General features: G+C 41.6%; 2 protein-coding genes across 2 annotated transcripts in view; both read left to right on the top strand.

The window, feature by feature from the left end:
* LOC126237456 (dehydrogenase/reductase SDR family member 11-like) overlaps positions 1 to 7,244 on the top strand; it is a 262,806-nt gene extending 255,562 nt beyond the window's left edge. Inside the window, exon 6 of the mRNA XM_049947589.1 lies at positions 7,053 to 7,244. Coding sequence (XP_049803546.1) covers positions 7,053 to 7,094 — 42 coding nt within the window. The 3' untranslated portion in view covers positions 7,095 to 7,244. The remainder of the gene's footprint in view (positions 1 to 7,052) is intronic.
* LOC126237454 (dehydrogenase/reductase SDR family member 11-like) overlaps positions 1 to 17,357 on the top strand; it is a 421,354-nt gene that overhangs the window by 63,155 nt on the left and 340,842 nt on the right. The gene's annotated exons all lie outside the window — the stretch shown is intronic.

Genomic DNA, 17,357 nt, shown 5'->3' with positions numbered 1-17,357 from the left:
AAAGTTAGATATAGTGGGAATTAGTGAAGTTCGGTGGCAGGAGGAACAAGACTTTTGGTCAGGTGATTACAGGGTTATAAATACAAAATCAAATAGGGGTAATGCAGGAGTAGGTTTAATAATGAATAAAAAAATAGGAGTGCGGGTTAGCTGCTACAAACTGCATAGTGAACGCATTATTGTGGCCAAGATAGACACAAAGCCCATGCCTACTACAGTAGTACAAGTTATATGCCAACTAGCTCTGGAGATGATGAAGAAATAGATGAAATGTATGACGAGATAAAAGAAATTATTCAGGTAGTGAAGGGAGACGAAAATTTAATAGCCATGGGTGACTGGAATTCGTCAGTAGGAAAAGGGAGAGAAGGAAACATAGTAGGTGAGTATGGACTGGGTGGAAGGAATGAGAGAGGAAGCCGCCTTGTAGAATTTTGCACAGAGCATAACTTAATCACAGCTAACGGTTCAAGAATCATAAAAGAAGGTTGTATACCTGGAAGAATCCTGGAGATACTAAAACGTATCAGATAGATTATATAATGGTAAGACAGAGATTTAGGAACCAGGTTTTAAATTGTAAGACATTTCCTGGGGCAGATGTGGATTCTGACCACAATCTATTGGTTATGAACTGCAGATTGAAACTGAAGAAACTGTAAAAAGGTGGGAATTTAAGGAGATGGGACCTGGATAAACTGAAAGAACCAGAGGTTGTAGAGAGTTTCAGGGAGAGCATAAGGGAACAATTGACAGGAATGGGGGAAAGAAATACAGTAGAAGAAGAATGGGTAGCTCTGAGGGATGAAGTAGTGAAGGCAGCAGAGGATCAAGTAGGTAAAAAGACGAGGGCTAATAGAAATCCTTGGGTAACAGAAGAAATATTGAATTTAATTGATGAAAGGAGAAAATACAAAAATGCAGTAAATGAAGCAGGCAAAAAGGAATACAAATGTCTCAAAAATGATATCGACAGGAAGTGCAAAATGGCTAAGCAGGGATGGCTAGAGGACAAATGTAAGGATGTAGAGGCTTGTCTCACTAGAGGTAAGATAGATACTGCCTACAGGAAAATTAAAGAGACCTTTGGAGAGAAGAGAACCACTTGTATGAATATCAAGAGCTCAGATGGCAACCCAGTTCTAAGCAAAGAAGGGAAGGCAGAAAGGTGGAAGGAGTATATAGAGGGTTTATACAAGGGCGATGTACTTGAGGATAATATTATGGAAATGGAAGAGGATGTAGATGAAGACGAAATGGGAGATAAGATACTGCGTGAAGAGTTTGACAGACCACTGAAAGACCTGAGTCGAAACAAGGCCCCGGGAGTAGACAACATTCCATTAGAACTACTGATGGCCTCGGGAGAGCCAGTCATGACAAAACTCTACCATCTGGTGAGCACGATGTATGAGGCGAAATACCCTCAGACTTCAAGAAGAATATAATAATTCCAAACCCAAAGAAAGCAGGTGTTAACAGATGTGAAAATTACCGAACTATCAGTTTAATAAGTCACAGCTGCAAAATACTAACGCGAATTCTTTACAGACGAATCGAAAAACTGGTAGAAGTCAACCTCGGGGAAGATCAGTTTGGATTCCGTAGAAATGTTGAAACACGTGAGGCAATACTGACCTTACGACTTATCTTAGAAGAAAGATTAAGAAAAGGCAAACCTACGTTTCTAGCATTTGTAGACTTAGAGAAAACTTTTGACAATGTTAACTGGAATACTCTCTGTCAAATTCTGAAGGTGGCAGGGGTAAAATACAGGGAGCGAAAGGCTATTTACAATTTGTACAGAAACCAGATAGCAGTTATAAGAGTCGAGGGGCATGAAAGGGAAGCAGTGGTTGGGAAAGGAGTGAGGGTTGTAGCCTCTCCCCGATGTTATTCAATCTGTATATTGAGCAAGCAGTGAAGGAAACAAAAGAAAAATTCGGAGTAGGTAATAAAATCCATGGAGAAGAAATAAAAACATTGAGGTTCGCCGATGACATTGTAATTCTGTCAGAGACAGCAAAGGACTTGGAAGAGCAGTTGAACGGAATGGACAGTGTCTTGAAAGGAGGATATAAGATGAACATGAACAAAAGCAAAACGAGGATAATGGAATGTAGTCAAATTAAGTCGGGCGATGCTGAGGGAATTAGATTAGGAAATGAGACACTTACAGTAGTAAAGGATTTTTGCTATTTAGGGAGTAAAATAACCGATGATGGTCGAAGCAGAGAGGATATAAAATGTAGACTGGCAATGGCAAGGAAAGCGTTTCTCAAGAAGAGAAACTTGTTAACATCGAGTATAGATTTAAGTGTCAGGAAGTCGTTTCTGAAAGTATTTGTATGGAGTGTAGCCATGTATGGAAGTGAAACATGGACGATAACTAGTTTGGACAAGAAGAGAATAGAAGCTTTTGAAATGTGGTGCTACAGAAGAATGCTGAAGATAAGGTGGGTAGATCACGTAACTAATGAGGAGGTATTGAGTAGGATTGGGGAGAAGAGGAGTTTGTGGCACAACTTGACTAGAAGAAGGGATCGGTTGGTAGGACATGTTTTGAGGCATCGACGGATCACAAATTTAGCATTGGAGGGCACCGTGGAGGGTAAAAATCGTAGAGGGAGACCAAGAGATGAATACACTAAGCAGATTCAGAAGGATGTAGGTTGCAGTAGGTACTGGGAGATGAAGAAGCTTGCACAGGATAGAGTAGCATGGAGAGCTGCATCAAACTAGTCTCAGGAGTGAAGACCACAACAACAACAAGTTCTAGGAGACTGATGACCACAGCTGTTAAGTCCCATAGTGCTCAGAGCCATTTGAACCATTTTGAAAACATCGCTAAAAACTAAATTACACTCTAGAAGATAGGTTAACTCTCAGCAAAAAAAAAAAAAAAAAAAAAAAAAACTTTCTCATCAACATAATTTGATTGCAGATGACAAGCTACCTGTAATAATTAACACAAAAGTGGTCCAGAAAATTCATGCTCACCAAATGTAAAGGCACTTACAATAACAAACGACCTGTTGTTTGAACTAAAAATGCACATAATTTTATAATCATGTAACAAAAATGTTCACATTGCACAATAAATAAAAACGAAAACTCACTGATGATGGCACAGTGATGCCGAAACATGTTTGGGTACTGAGAAAAAGGGTGTTTTGCATAACTGGCGGACCTCAAATCCAAAAAAAGGAATGAGAGAACTTGCGATGGCAGGTGACAGGAATCCAAAAATAACGTGTACATTAAACTTTCAAATTATTACAGTACTTTATTGCTAAAAAAAATATAAATATAACCTAACTTGAGGTGCTGCTTGTGCCCCCTACAAGCAATTACTGTTCACTATAACTCCTCTCAGAACCCAGGCTATGTATCGTCTTTCTTATACTCAGTAGTGATGTTCTCGAAGTCTGGGATCTAACTGGGGGCGAATGGGTAAACCAGCGTTGAGAGTGGGCGCTGAACTCTGTCTTACTGGAGGTGTGGCGCTGTCCGCTCTTTCCATTGGCTGGCGTGTCAGCGCGTCCTTGATGACGTTTCGTGGCGCTGGGTTGGTCGATGTGCAGTCGATGTTTTAAAGCCGCACACTAGTTGCAGCTTCCTACAGTTCTCACTTACTACACGCTACATATCTGAAAGGATGGTTCAGTCAGACTACCTACAAATGTTAACAGACAGGTCATGTGACGAGAGTTGCAGGTCGAAACTTTACTATCAGATTCTGTTCTTAGTTTCGACCTGCATATGCACGCATCTGAAGGTCCAGTTCCTAACAGCTCAAACTGCACAAACACGTCTCTCAAATAGAATCATGAAAAATTTTTCTCGGTAGTCGATTGGATTAAAACTCACTGGGGTGAAATACAAGTCCACCCCTTTGTAGAGTACGCGAGTGGCTTTGGAGCGCTATAGATGATGTAGAATTGTGACGAGGTGGTGGTGTGACCTTCCACGTTGGAGTAAGTTATGGCAGTCGAGTGGTGTGTATGTACCAGTCAGCTGTATAGAATGAGCGCAGTAAGATGGGTCGACGTGAAGAAGTCAGAATGGCAGAAATGAGCCACCGTATATGGACGAGCCGAGGACCACACCCAGGACGAACTTACCCGAGTCGTTGGTGTATCAGTGAGGACTGTCTAACGTATACACGAGGAATGGTACCACCAGCAACCTTGTAACAAGGAGTTTGAGCAGCAGTCGTAAAAAATTCTAACCAGCAGGGATCAAGTACCAGTGTCACGTCTTGTCGATAACAATCAGTTTCAAACTCGACAGGAATTTCTACTGAGTGAGTACAGCTCCACTTACATTTTCGAGCCAACATTGTGAATCGACTTGCATGTAATATACACTCATGTTCACAAAAAATAGAACACCTTGAACGACTAGAGATATGTCGTACGTATTCACAGGACATGTACATTGGTATGTTCTCCAGTAATGATTGATATTTTAGCCACCTCACTTCAGCATGCCTAGTAGGCAAAAGGTCCACCAGGGACACTGATAAGGTGTTCCATGCGTGATGGCATCGACGCGAATGAGGCGCGAATGGCGCCATGTGGTATAGCCATCCATGCTGCACTCACTTGGTTCCAAAGTTCGTCTGTGATGGTTGGCATTGGGTAACAGAGCTTCACACGTCATTTCGCCCTATCCCACACACATTCGACTGGCGACAAGTCTGGCGATCGGGCGGGGCCAGAGCAAAAGGCAGACATCCTGTGACACCAAGAAGGCACGTGTTCGCGGAGCAACATGTGATCGCGTACTGTCTTACTGTAAAATTGTGTCTTGGTTGTTGTCCAGAAAGCGTACGGCTGCGGGTCGCCGTATGTCATTCACTTAGGTTCAAAAATGGTTCAAATGGCTCTGAGCACTATGGGACTCGACTGCTGTGGTCATCAGTCCCCTAGAACTTAGAACTACTTAAACCTAACTAACCTAAGGACATCACACACAGCCATGCCCGAGGCAGGATTCGAACCTGCGACCGTAGCAGTCGCACGGTTCCGGACTGCGCGCCTAGAACCGCGAGACCACCGCGGCCGGCCCATTCACTTAGGTCACACGGGTGACAGTGCCCTGAACTCGCACCAGTTGTGGTTTGTGGTTTTACCCGATAGCACCCCACACCATAAGGCCTTGAGTTGGCGCTGTAAGACTTGTGCGAACGCGTTCACTGTGATGCCGCTCCCCCTGTCTGCTGCGAACCAAAATGCGGCCAACATTTTCAAACAAACACAACCTGGGTTCGTCTGAAAACACTGTGATGCAATTCCGGTACCAGTGACGTCTTTCCACACACCACTGCCGTCTAGTATGTTTCTGCACATTAGTCAAAGATAGACCGAGGACGACGCGCACTTAACCCTTGCCGTAACAAACGGTAACGCTTTGTCATCGCGTTCCATTGTTGCGCCAAGAGTCGAAGACGACGCAGATCTGATCTGCAATGCCATTCGGACGGGGTGTCGATCTTCTCGTGGGGTGGTGCGACTTCACCCATCTCGTCGTGTTCTACGGCCCTCCGTGAATCATTAGCGGTTCTCGGCGCTTCAGCCCGGAACCGCGCTGCTGCTACTGTCGCAGGTTCGAATCCTGCCTCGGAAATCGATGTGTGTGATGTCCTTAGGTTAGTTAGGTTTAACTAGTTCTAAGTCTAGGGGACTGATGACCTCAGATGTTAAGTCCCATAGTGCTCAGAGCCATTTGAGCCGTAAATTATTCACCTGCACACATCCACTGCACTGCCAAAACAATTCATCTCACACGAGCAGCAGTTTCGCGGATGGACGCATCATATGCTCTCATGGCAATAATGCATCTTTTTTCAAACTCACTGATTTGACGGTACGGTTCGGGCATACGTCAGCGAGGTATCCTGGACGTCTGCTCAAGTCACACTGATCCACCACCTTCGCTTTATAGCAACAGCGAGAGCCGCCGGCACATTTTACCGGTAGGTGGTGTTGAGCCGCGATATCGATGTTGACCTTGAACACGCTGGCCGACATGGTTCAAATTCTAATCATTTTTGCAGAAGACACTAATGTACATATCTTGTGAATATGAACGTCCTATCTCTAGTCGTTCAAGGTGTTCTGTTCCTAACATTAGTGTACGCTTGCAGTCGGTTACCTCAGAAAAGGACATTCTCACAGTGTCACATACATCTGCACGTCTTTAACGGACGAAACATGAGACCAATTGGATCGTAACTCACTGGATGTCTATAGTCTAATCTAGTGAGTCACTACATTGCCTCTTTTCGAATGATGCAACGCCTTGAGTGCACCGACAGCCAATGAGTCGTTTAATGCAAGTTTATGGAGGGTGGGCTCTACTGCGCGTATCATTACATAGCGGAAAACCAGAAATTGATTTCACTGTGCTCTGAATGACGGAACTGCTGATCGTTACAGCGGAATTCGTAAGTAGTCCCAGTTTGAGCAGGGAAGATAAACGTCCATCAAATGGAAAATTTTGGAGTGCCAAAAAGAGATAGCCAACACCCACAGGGTATGCTAAAAGTTGTCTATTCAATAGAAAGTCCCGGCAGCTGGTTTCTCATCACTCCAGTGGTCGGAGGTACCACTCAAGTATTTGTCTTTTCTGTATATCTTAAGCAGGCTTCCAAAATTCTTGGGCAATCACCCTGTATCATACAGCATTACTGCTTAAGTCTTGTTTAAACAATGACTTATTTGGAACTTAAATAGTTTTCTATGGACGAAGGGCTAATACGATCGTGAGATACGGAGTACGCCTTACTACCAGGAAATACCTGCAGCAAGAAATTGTTTTTGACACGGATTCCAATGATAAACGAATGAATTGAATGTAAAGGAAGTTATTTTAAAAAGTTGAGGTTATATTGCAAAATGTTTCTACTCGTGTCTTAATTATATTCATATCTAATGTTATTGGGAGTGAGGCGTTCCCTCTACCCAAAAAAACAGTATCTTAAAATACACTTATGTAGCTCAATTATTTGCAAGCTCTTACCCATAATGTCTCAATTCTTGTTGCAGGTGCACGATATAATTGTGATGCCAACTGGCCAACCGTTCTAAGGTAAAGTGAGATCCTGTATCCCTCTGCCAACGATTGTCTCACGTTCAGTATTTCTATTACAGACTTATTGATGAGGGATCGGTAATGCTGTGGTACAGCTGTGTAATAGGAAATATTTTATGGAATAAACAGTTTCTTATTAAATTGTGTATCTGTGTTTTATTTTTTATACCTAGGATATTTTGCAATGAAACTTTCAGAATAACAGTACGACCCGCGAGGCTAGCTGTGAGCGCTAGTGCGCTGCTTCCTGGACTCGGGTAGGGCGCTGGCCCCGGTTCGAAGCAGCCTGGCGGATTAACGACGAGGACTGGTGTGCCAGCTAGCCTGGATGTGGTTTTCAGGTGGTTTTCCACATCCCTCTAGGTGAATACTGGCCTGGTCCCCACATTCCGCCTCAGTTACCCATCTCGCGGACATTTGAAACACGTTCGCCCTATTTCATAGTTTACACTAGGTGCAGACAGCTGGGCTACACTCATGTCATCCTGGGAGGTATGGGGTGGTGGCAGGTAGGGCATCCAGCCACCCCTTAACATTCACCATTCCAAATCCGACTTAACCATGCCGACCCTCCTCAAAGATGCGGGACAAGGCGCTTTCAAAAGAAAGAAAGAAAGAAACACTCAGAATGACAGTACGTTTCAAAACGTTCGTTAATGGTGTGCGATTTTGAACCTCGTAGTTGGTAACGTATTTCAATGAACTTTATTTCTAGGAAAGACGACGAAATTAATCGATGAATTTCAAGCATCATTTATGATATATTAAACTTCCATTCTCTCTGTGGCAAAGCTTGACAGGTGGCTAACAGCTGATTCACCAGCAGTCCCAAAAAGGTTATTATCCAGTGACTTATAAGACGACAGATCACTAAACCAGCTGGTTTCATATCTTGGTGTCATGCTTGGATCACAACCATGACCGTAGAGCAACGCCTGGACAGTGATATTTCCGCCAATCACAGCGCTCATTGTCAAGCACGAACCGTTCCCCACTGCCAGACTGCCACAACCGTTTTTCAGTTCACTTCCAGATCCTTTTTCGGCATTCTTCCTTGTGTTTGGGTCCTGAATCGTGGATCTGTCCATTTTATTTTGTATTTGAACGCACATGATAACCACACCAAACACACACACACACACAGAGAGAGAGAGAGACAACAATGCTAACGAATTACAAATGTTACATAACAACACTAGCCAAACACTACTGGATACTTCCACTCAAGATGGAGTTCAGCATCACAGATACAGTTATTTACAGGAATTAGTTGACTTGTGTGAGCGGATGTGGCGTCAGCTCCCTCCAGCGACCTATCAACTCCTCATTGCTTCCATGCAACGACGCGCCGTGGCTGTTATCCGTGCCAAAGCTGGACATACCGACTATCAGGTAAGTTCTGGCTGGTCGGTGTATTAGGGCGTGCTGACCCCTCCATGGACAAATCGGAGCCTGGAAATCGGAAAAATATGAATGATATGATTACAGAAAATACCGGAGAATAACACGTGAACAAAATTAAGGGCGATGAAACTGCTGGTAAAAGAAAATAGACGAGGATTACGTCGGCGTTACTGATAGTACACGTGTAAGGAACACCATAAGGGACCTATGGAAGTAGAAGAGCATGTGAAGATACCAACAAGCGTTAACGAAAGCAAATAACAACTGAAAAACAGTGTAAATATCTATTCTGAATAAGCAGGAAACAAATGTGATTACCAATCATGACCAATGAAAGCACACAGACCACAACAGTACTTTGTTCACAACAGACACGAAAAGCAAGGAAGAAGCTGAGAATTGAAATCTCAACTCCAGTTGCGATAGTGAAGAAACATAAAAGACAAAAGAAAGACAATGAAATCACGCTAGTCTCTGCCTTGCATCACAGAGAATTCCATGAGCTGCATAAAAAGGCTGCGGAGCAAAACGTTGTATTCTGGGCAGATGACCCATCACATCCACCAAATGAAGCCGAACTTCAAGATAAGAATAGTAAGTAATGATGATCTGTCGCAGAATGACATATACATTGTGAAAACATATGTAACGGAAAGAAGCGCTAAACTTACTGCAGCAACGCACAAAAATTCCATTACCACTGAGGGAAAGAAAGATGGAAAATGCTGAAAAATACGAAACTAAGTGCAAAATATGATCCATGTATATACGCAGACGTGTAGAACCAAGAACAAAGATGGCAGTCCTAAAATTCTGCAGAAACCTTGTTTCAACTAATTTCTAAAATTCTTTAACACTTACATGAAAATCACCTGAGCACAAAAGACATTTTAGTTTAACTGCCTAAAAACACTAAAAGTGATAAACGCAATTTATTGTTACGCTAGAAGATTCAGTTAACTTTTACAGTTTCTATTCTTAAAATGTTTAAATCAACTGCACTAAATATATAACAAAAAGATGAGAGAACCCAGCTCTACAAGAGAACGTTAATGGTACACTTTCTTTCCCTTTAAATTTTTTTCCACTTTAGGGATTATTTGTCTTAGTAGGACGGGAAAAAGCGTTATAACTTTTTGGCCCTGAAGAATAAAGCTGTAGGTCTAACAAGAAGGAGAACTATAATTTTATCACGATATGTTGCATTTAATTTACTTCACGAAGATCTATCCCTTTTCTTTGTTATTCCCGTTTCTAAAAGGCAGCAGCCAATTGAAAGTAAAAAGTACTGACAATACATGACGGGTTTCTTTTCAGGAACATATAGTGGAGAAGTTCACCGATGAAAGCATAACTGGAGAGAAGAAAGATAGGGAGAGAGAGAGTGAGACAGAACTATTAGCTCTGTTGCACTCAGATAGTGTACTTGGAGCTCTGAAGAAAAACATTCATTGCCGTCGATTTGCTTTGGTGGTGCAAATCTGGGTACCACCATTGTTCCGTAGGCAACCGCAAATACTTTTACATGAAAGCACTGAACGTCTTGTCTCACAATTTTAACACTTATGGTGATTGCTTTTAAAATAATAAACTGTTTAGTTACTTTTTTCTATCTGCCTCGTTACATTTGATTGCCCCTTATGAACACACCAACCAACCCCCCCCCTCCTCTCCCCCCCTCCTCACCGTTTCGCATACAGTGTGCTCTGTTCTGTTCGTCAGATTTCAGGCCTGTCTCATTTACTATCTTACACAACCCTAATGAAAATGAGAGATCGAATTTAAGTTTGGCACGGCGGTACTTATCAGATGAATCGGACATTCAATACCTAATGTTGTGCGTTCAACTCTGTACCATAGTAAATTCCAACCCAATGTCGTGTGCCGAAGTAATGCGAAGAGAGTAGATCGATTAGTCTGTAATACCATTGTTTATTTGGTGTGCATTCAATTAGATGTATACGTCAGTGATTAATACAATGGATTCTCTCATAACGTACACAGAGATTATTGAAAGAAAAGAAAACGAAGTAATAAAATATGGAAACACAAAACATCAAGATGAAAATTATTATGAATGTAGAAAATAAAGTTTATGAGGAAGTATTACAGTTCGCAAGAAATAACAGGCAAGAAAGTGGGTAGTTACAGATCATGGATTTCTAGCAGCAACTATCAGTTCATTTGTCAGGAATGATAGGACACTACCACAGAAAACCCATGTAGGGATCGTTCGATCAGGTAGACAAGCCAGTATTCTCTTTACATGGCCATCTTTCATACTTTCCAAAGCATTTCAGTTATTGAGAGTGCTAGTAATTCCTTGGGAATTTCCAAATTCATTGGGGGATGTAGCAATCGTACCAACAAACGTAGCAGAAAAACGTCATCAAGACTCTCATGATAATTTCAAGGATAGACAAATAGGAGAACTGTTACAGCCAGCTTAACAGCTTCTGCACGCAAGTTACCGACAAAAATTATGTGCAGACGGATTGAAACAACACGGGGATAACTTTAGATGACGATCAGTTTGGCTTTCGGAAAGATAAAGACACTAGGGGGGCCATTCCGACGTTGTGCTTGATAATGGAAGCACGACCCCAAAAGGGTTCGAAAATTTAAAATGACGTCAGATGTTCAAAATTCTAAGGAAAAGAAGTGTAAGCTACAGGGAAAGACGGGTCATACACATACATACAAGAACTAAGAGAGAAAAATAATAGTGGAAGGCCAAGAAGAAAGTGTTCGGATTACAAAGAATATGAGACAGATATGTACTCTTTGGCCCGTTTAGAGATGGTTCGAGATTGGGAGTCAACTGCGGAGTGATGGGATATAACGATAAGATTCGTTGATGGCATTGTTGCAATCTCTGAATGTCAGGAAGAATTGCAGGACCTGTCAAATGCAATGAACAGCATAATTTGTGTGTAGGCTTTCCGCCGCTACAAACGGTTCGTTTGTAGTCCTTGTTGCTAGTCATTGTTGTGCCGGCTCGCGTTGCCATGAATTATTGCTTGGGTTGGGTGGTCTGATCTCTACATTGTCGCCACGCTCTAAATTGAAATTTCTGCGATCCTGCCAATTTTGATTTGTCCCCTCATCATAACTGTTTTGGTTCTCATAATTGTTATGACCATAATTATCACGTGGGCTCGATGCTCTGTATTCTGCATGAGCACCGCGTTCCGAATTGTAATTTGAGTGTCCGCGCCAATTTCGGTTGTCTCTACCGCGACCATTCCTTCTAAAATAATTCTCGTTTCCATAACGCCTTTGCTCTCGCGGTCCGCGATCTCTATTACTGTATTGAGAGTTCCTATGAACATAAAAATCATTTCTCTGGCGTCTATGATCTGTGTTATACGGTTGATGCCGCATATCGCGCCTATCTTCTTCCGCCCTTCTTCGTCCGAGTTCCATACGCGTTTACGGTGACGCCGCGGATTATTATTTTCCCAATACTGATTACTATTATCTCTTTGTGTGTTTTCATAGTTGTCAAATTCTAATTCTTGCAAAACAGCTTGGAATGCCTTTAAGTCATCTTTGCACCTACCTGCCAAAATTATGTGGCGTAATCTGATCGGCAGTTTTGTCACACAGATACGAATTAACTCCGACTGATTGTACGGATTCGTTAAATGTCTGTTCATGCGCATCATGTTTTCAAAATATTGCACTGGAGTTGAAAATTTCGACTGCTCATAACTTTGCATCATAATGATGTAATGTTTTACACGATCTTGTGTAGTCTCTGACCAGTAAGCAGATAAGAATGCGTGATAAAAGTCACCATATGTGTGACATTCACGTACTATTGAGCGCATTCTTGTTGAAGGTTCTCCTTCAAGATAACTGCAAATGAATTCCAGTTTGTGGCCAATTGGCCATGTTGGTGGTAAAGAATAATCAAATTGTTGTAATCACTCTCGAGGGTGGATTTCGTGACTAGCATTCCGAAAAATTTTAAATTTCCTAACTGTGAGAAAATGCTTATAGTCAAACTCGTCATTTTTCTTAGCGAATGAGTTTTCTTTTACAGCATGACTCACGTTTCCTTCACAACGTCCCGCAAACGTGTCATATTCACGAGAAAAGTGGTCAGCATTTCCATAATGAACGCGCTCATTGTCGTTACCAATTTGGTAATTATCGGATCTAACAGTGTCATTGCTGCGATCGATCTTTTCTTCGATGCTGGCAAGCTGTTCCTGTATATTTTTCACGTAACGTTTCTTTTTCTTATTGTCATCTGCCCTTGTTTAAAACGTTGCACAGACTGAAATTCTTTGGTATCCGCGATCGGTACCAGCTGAGTGTCATCTCACCTCGTATCTAACCCGCTACTCAGTTCTGTCACTTTCATGGATAATTCATCTACCTGTTTAGCTACTGTCGTTAATTGAGTTTCTATCTTTGGAACTTCAGTGGTGGTCTGTAATTGCAATGACTCGACATTTTTCGCTAATTCCTCTATTTGCAGTTCTTGTTGTGACGTCTGTCGTTTCACTTCAACAATATCAACATTTTGTACGTGATCAAGTCGGGATACAAGATTATTAAGATCTGATTTGAATTCTTCACGTACCTGACTTTTCAACTGACTGGTCATTTCTTAAAATTTACGATTTAACTTGTCATTCACCCTACCCCGAAACAATGTGAGATTCTCGTTAATTTCGTTCTGAAGCGATTTGAAATTCTTTGCATTATTGTTGTTAAGTTCAGTGGGTTTACTCAGTAATAATTGTAAAACATCATTACTGGGGCAGGGAGTACAACGTTACTCTTCTCTGTTAAAGCAGAAGCAGTACCTGCATTTCCACTAACAGAAGTAAAGGCAAAATTACTCCGCTCTATCGGAGTGCCAACGAGGCCTGAATATCCACCGAAAGCGGGGAAAACAAAATTACTCTGCACTTTTGAGGCGGAAGCAACGCTGGAATTTCTCATAATGAGTTCGGTTTGCGTCACTGTATTGTCATGTCCTAAGTTGCGTGTAGCAGACAGTTGTTCATCACGCATTGTTGGCAAATGGTCGCCTACATTCCGATTCTCCGCAGTATTGTACGAAAATTCCCCCAATCTCAATACTCTCAAAAGAATTTTCTACTCTCTGTTCCGAATTTTCGGAAACTGCGTTTGAAACCGCTTCTACATTCATGTTCGGAACCGTATCTACGTTCACGTTTGCAGTAGCATCTGCATTCTTTTCCATTTTCTTTTGTACTCGCGTCATCATTGTCGCAATACGAATGAAAACATGTCACTAAAATACACCGCTATCCTAAAAATACCACTGTTCAATTAACTATTACACAATACACCAACAAATTCAAAGACAAAACTGCTGAAGTAAAATTTTGTGTTAATACAAAGCAGTGCACAAGCGATCAAAATGCTATGCCACCACTAATGATTACTGTTGCGTAAGCTTGCAGTTGGCAGTAGAAAGACGAAGCATATCTAACTACAACTCATCCACAAAAAAAAAAAAAAGAAAGGATCATGGCAGGGTCGCCAGGTAAAAGTCGCGAGCTCTATCTTCTTATCTCATGTTTTCCACTGAAAATCTTGTGCTTGTACCCTTGTTAACTTTACTATTACAGAGATCGCCTAAACTCTATTTTTTTATTGGTCCTGTGCGCAACAGATAACTTACTTGGTCTTTCTGCTGCCACTGCTTGATCTGCTGCATTCCATTATTTAACAAAAAAATAAAAAACCTATTATTCATGCTGAGTGCAATGCTTGTTCTGTATGGCGGCTCCTGCTGTTGCTGCTGCTGCTTACTACAACTACATATAATTCAAGAGAAAGGGTTTGGTCAAATCTAAACTCGATAAATGTTAACCCAAACAAGTAATTCCTTTTTTAAAAAATATTCTGAAAGCGATTCTTTCTCATTCAATTAACAAAACACTAGAAGTTCCTTGAGCAATCGCTTTGTATGTAAATCTGCCTCCAGTGGCATTACAAATTAATCAAACTCTTGAGAAAGACTGAAATACTTCTCAATTAAATACATAGTGAAACAATTCCCTGACAATCACAAAAGAAATCAATGACAAAAATCAATACTTAATCTATTCGCCTAACAATGGTTTCCCTTAAGAACTCAACTCCTATCATTATCAAAATCACCATGCTACGCACATACGCAAACCCTTTTCTTTAAATTGATAAGCGCGATGCAAATTATAAAAAATATCGACTCACTACCAAACCCTGCGTCGCTGCTGGCGGACACGGCAGTACGGCAGCTCGGCGACGACCGCTCGCCCAACACACGTGCGCACCACAGCAGGCGGGCTCCTACACTGGCTTCCAAACTGCCACTACTTAATCCGTGCGCTGCGAAGCGCGACAACAATATCTTAGATTCCAGAGCTTGTGTATGCACGCTGTAGTCAACCTTTAAATCCTAAGAGAGTATTGCCAACTCTCACGTTAATCATGTATATAGACAGTTTACCCATTCCGGGAAACGACGTGTGCCGTGAAAACTTGTTTCTTGCGAAATTTCATGAATTTATGTCAGTCGGAAGTACCCTATAGGTTTTGATGTGTGAGTTTTCGGGTGTCAAAATACGTCAAATGAATGATCGTATCTATGATTGAATTGTCTTAGAAGCTCAAAATTTTTCCACCGCCAAGGGACCATAGTCCTCAGTACATGATATAAATTTGAACTTAACTCGACAATCTATTCCAGAGAAAAACGATCGTAATCGTCGGACAGACAGAGAGGCGGTTAAAAATATGACAAAAAATATTTTTTCGTGTTATATAATTAGGAATTAAGATAGTTCGGAATTTTTCCTTTACATGTATGTGAAAGATTACTTCTTGCCGATTTTCATGATTCTGGGTCAACGGAAAGCACCCTATAAGTTTTGATGAGAGAGTTTTCTATTATAAAAATATGTAACACAAATGGCCGCATCTTTTGATTGAATTTGTTGTGTCTAGGAATCGTGCATACTCGGTTCGTCAGACAAACAATCAAACAACTCGTATTAATGAGGTTTATTACAATAAGAAAATTAAAAATACTTAACTTTGATAAATGTGTCGTAAGCAAAGGGCGACATACAAAATAATCGGTCTTCTTCAGAGTAGACAAACACAAGTCTGTGGTACATAGAGGTTCCTAACGAATTCGCTAATGTTGACACTGATATCCAGGTGCCTAACGTCGAAGCTGCTAACGAAATGCCCCGCCACCAAGTGAGGCGCGGTGCTTATGTCCTCTTCACCTAGGGGCCTCTGGTGTCGCGTTGTCGTCCTGGAAGGGAGGTCGGTCAGCGTGCGATTGGCTGACTTCTTCTCACAGCCTTCTCTTCCCTGTCGGTCCCGACCGGCATGCCGACGCTGACTTTGAGCCGTAACAGAATTGACTTACAAGCTTACAAATTTTCACCAACAAGCGTCCATATACCTTTGAACTTCATACGTCTACTCGTTCCTGAGAAAAAGGGCTCTTAACAGCCTGACAGAAAGGCAGACAGTCAGATGGACAACAAAACGATCCAATAACGGCTCCGTTTTCAGAGACTGAGGCATGGAAGTCTGAAAACGACACTAATGAGGAACGACTCCGTTACTAAATTTCATTTTCCACTGCACACAGCATCAACGACGTAGCACTTGTGGAATGGTAACTGCCCGTTCTACGTGTGCTACTGAAAATCTTCTGTCTGCCACACTTAAAGGTGAACGCCCTAGAATGCGTTTTCACGAAACGTTGTTAGTTTCGTGCGTCATTTCTACCATGGCACTTGATTGGTAGGCGTGGTAGAAAATCGTAGCAATGTGAGGCACAGAGGGAAACTTATATCACGTGCGTATGTCTACTTCCTTTTACCTCTCTTGATGGCTACGTGTGCACATGACTTCTCGTGCGCAACTATTGAAAGGTGGCTACACTGAGCCACACCGCCAGAGATCGCGCTAGAGAGTATTGTTCCGCCGCCTCCACTGGCAGTGATTATTGATATGTCGTAGTGGGCAGTGCTTGTCGAGGACTCGTGGTAGTAGTTCCTGTCGAGAGGTCGTGGTGGAGAGTGCTTGTCGAGATGTTGTAGTAAGGAGTGCTTGTTCCATGTTTTATGCAGTTGTTTGATGGGCTAGACAGCAGATGTTATTCGAATGGAAATATTGTAGTGATCAGAGTGCTTTTCGTCAATATATATGAAGGTAAAATATTCTGTGTTTTTTTTTCATTATTTCAGTTTCTTAAATAATGCGTCATTACAGGTTCAGTCAACAAAGCATCTGGCTTGTGTTCTTGGATTAGAGTGTAATTCTGGTTCTCTTGAGTAATTATGGTATTTTTATTTTCTTTAATTAATTCAGTATAAATGATATTTAAAATTTCTTGTGTTATTGAAGAAGAACCGTGCCAGATGCGTACGTTGAGCCACACTTCGACACACAGAACAGTTATACTTGTGCTTTGGTTTCGTAGGTTTTATAGTTGCTGGGGACTTAATTAATTAATTGTGTTAATGAAAATTTCCATTTCATTCTTTGTTGTTGTTCTATGCAGTCAGATTGCGTACAAATACTAGTCAGTGCCAACCGTTTACGACACTTCGTAATCGGACAGACAGCTACTAAAGCAAAAAATTAAAATTATTTGCATTATATTATAATTAAGCCCCCATGCACGTGGCGACCCTGCCAGGATCGTCCCTTGGAATTCTTCTGATTGTAAAAATAGGAGATAGTAGTATTGTTGTAGTAATTTGTAGTTTAGTAATTGTAGTCTATTTTGCATGTGTAGATTTGGCAATTGTCATTCTTCTAATGGTATTTTTTTCAGAATTTAATTTTGTTGTCTTTCT

This window comes from Schistocerca nitens, chromosome 2 (genome assembly GCF_023898315.1).
Source record: "Schistocerca nitens isolate TAMUIC-IGC-003100 chromosome 2, iqSchNite1.1, whole genome shotgun sequence".
NCBI classification, from domain to species: domain Eukaryota; kingdom Metazoa; phylum Arthropoda; class Insecta; order Orthoptera; family Acrididae; genus Schistocerca; species Schistocerca nitens.
Note: the sequence above shows the minus strand (reverse complement) of the source record. Positions and strands in the feature narration are given on the sequence as shown.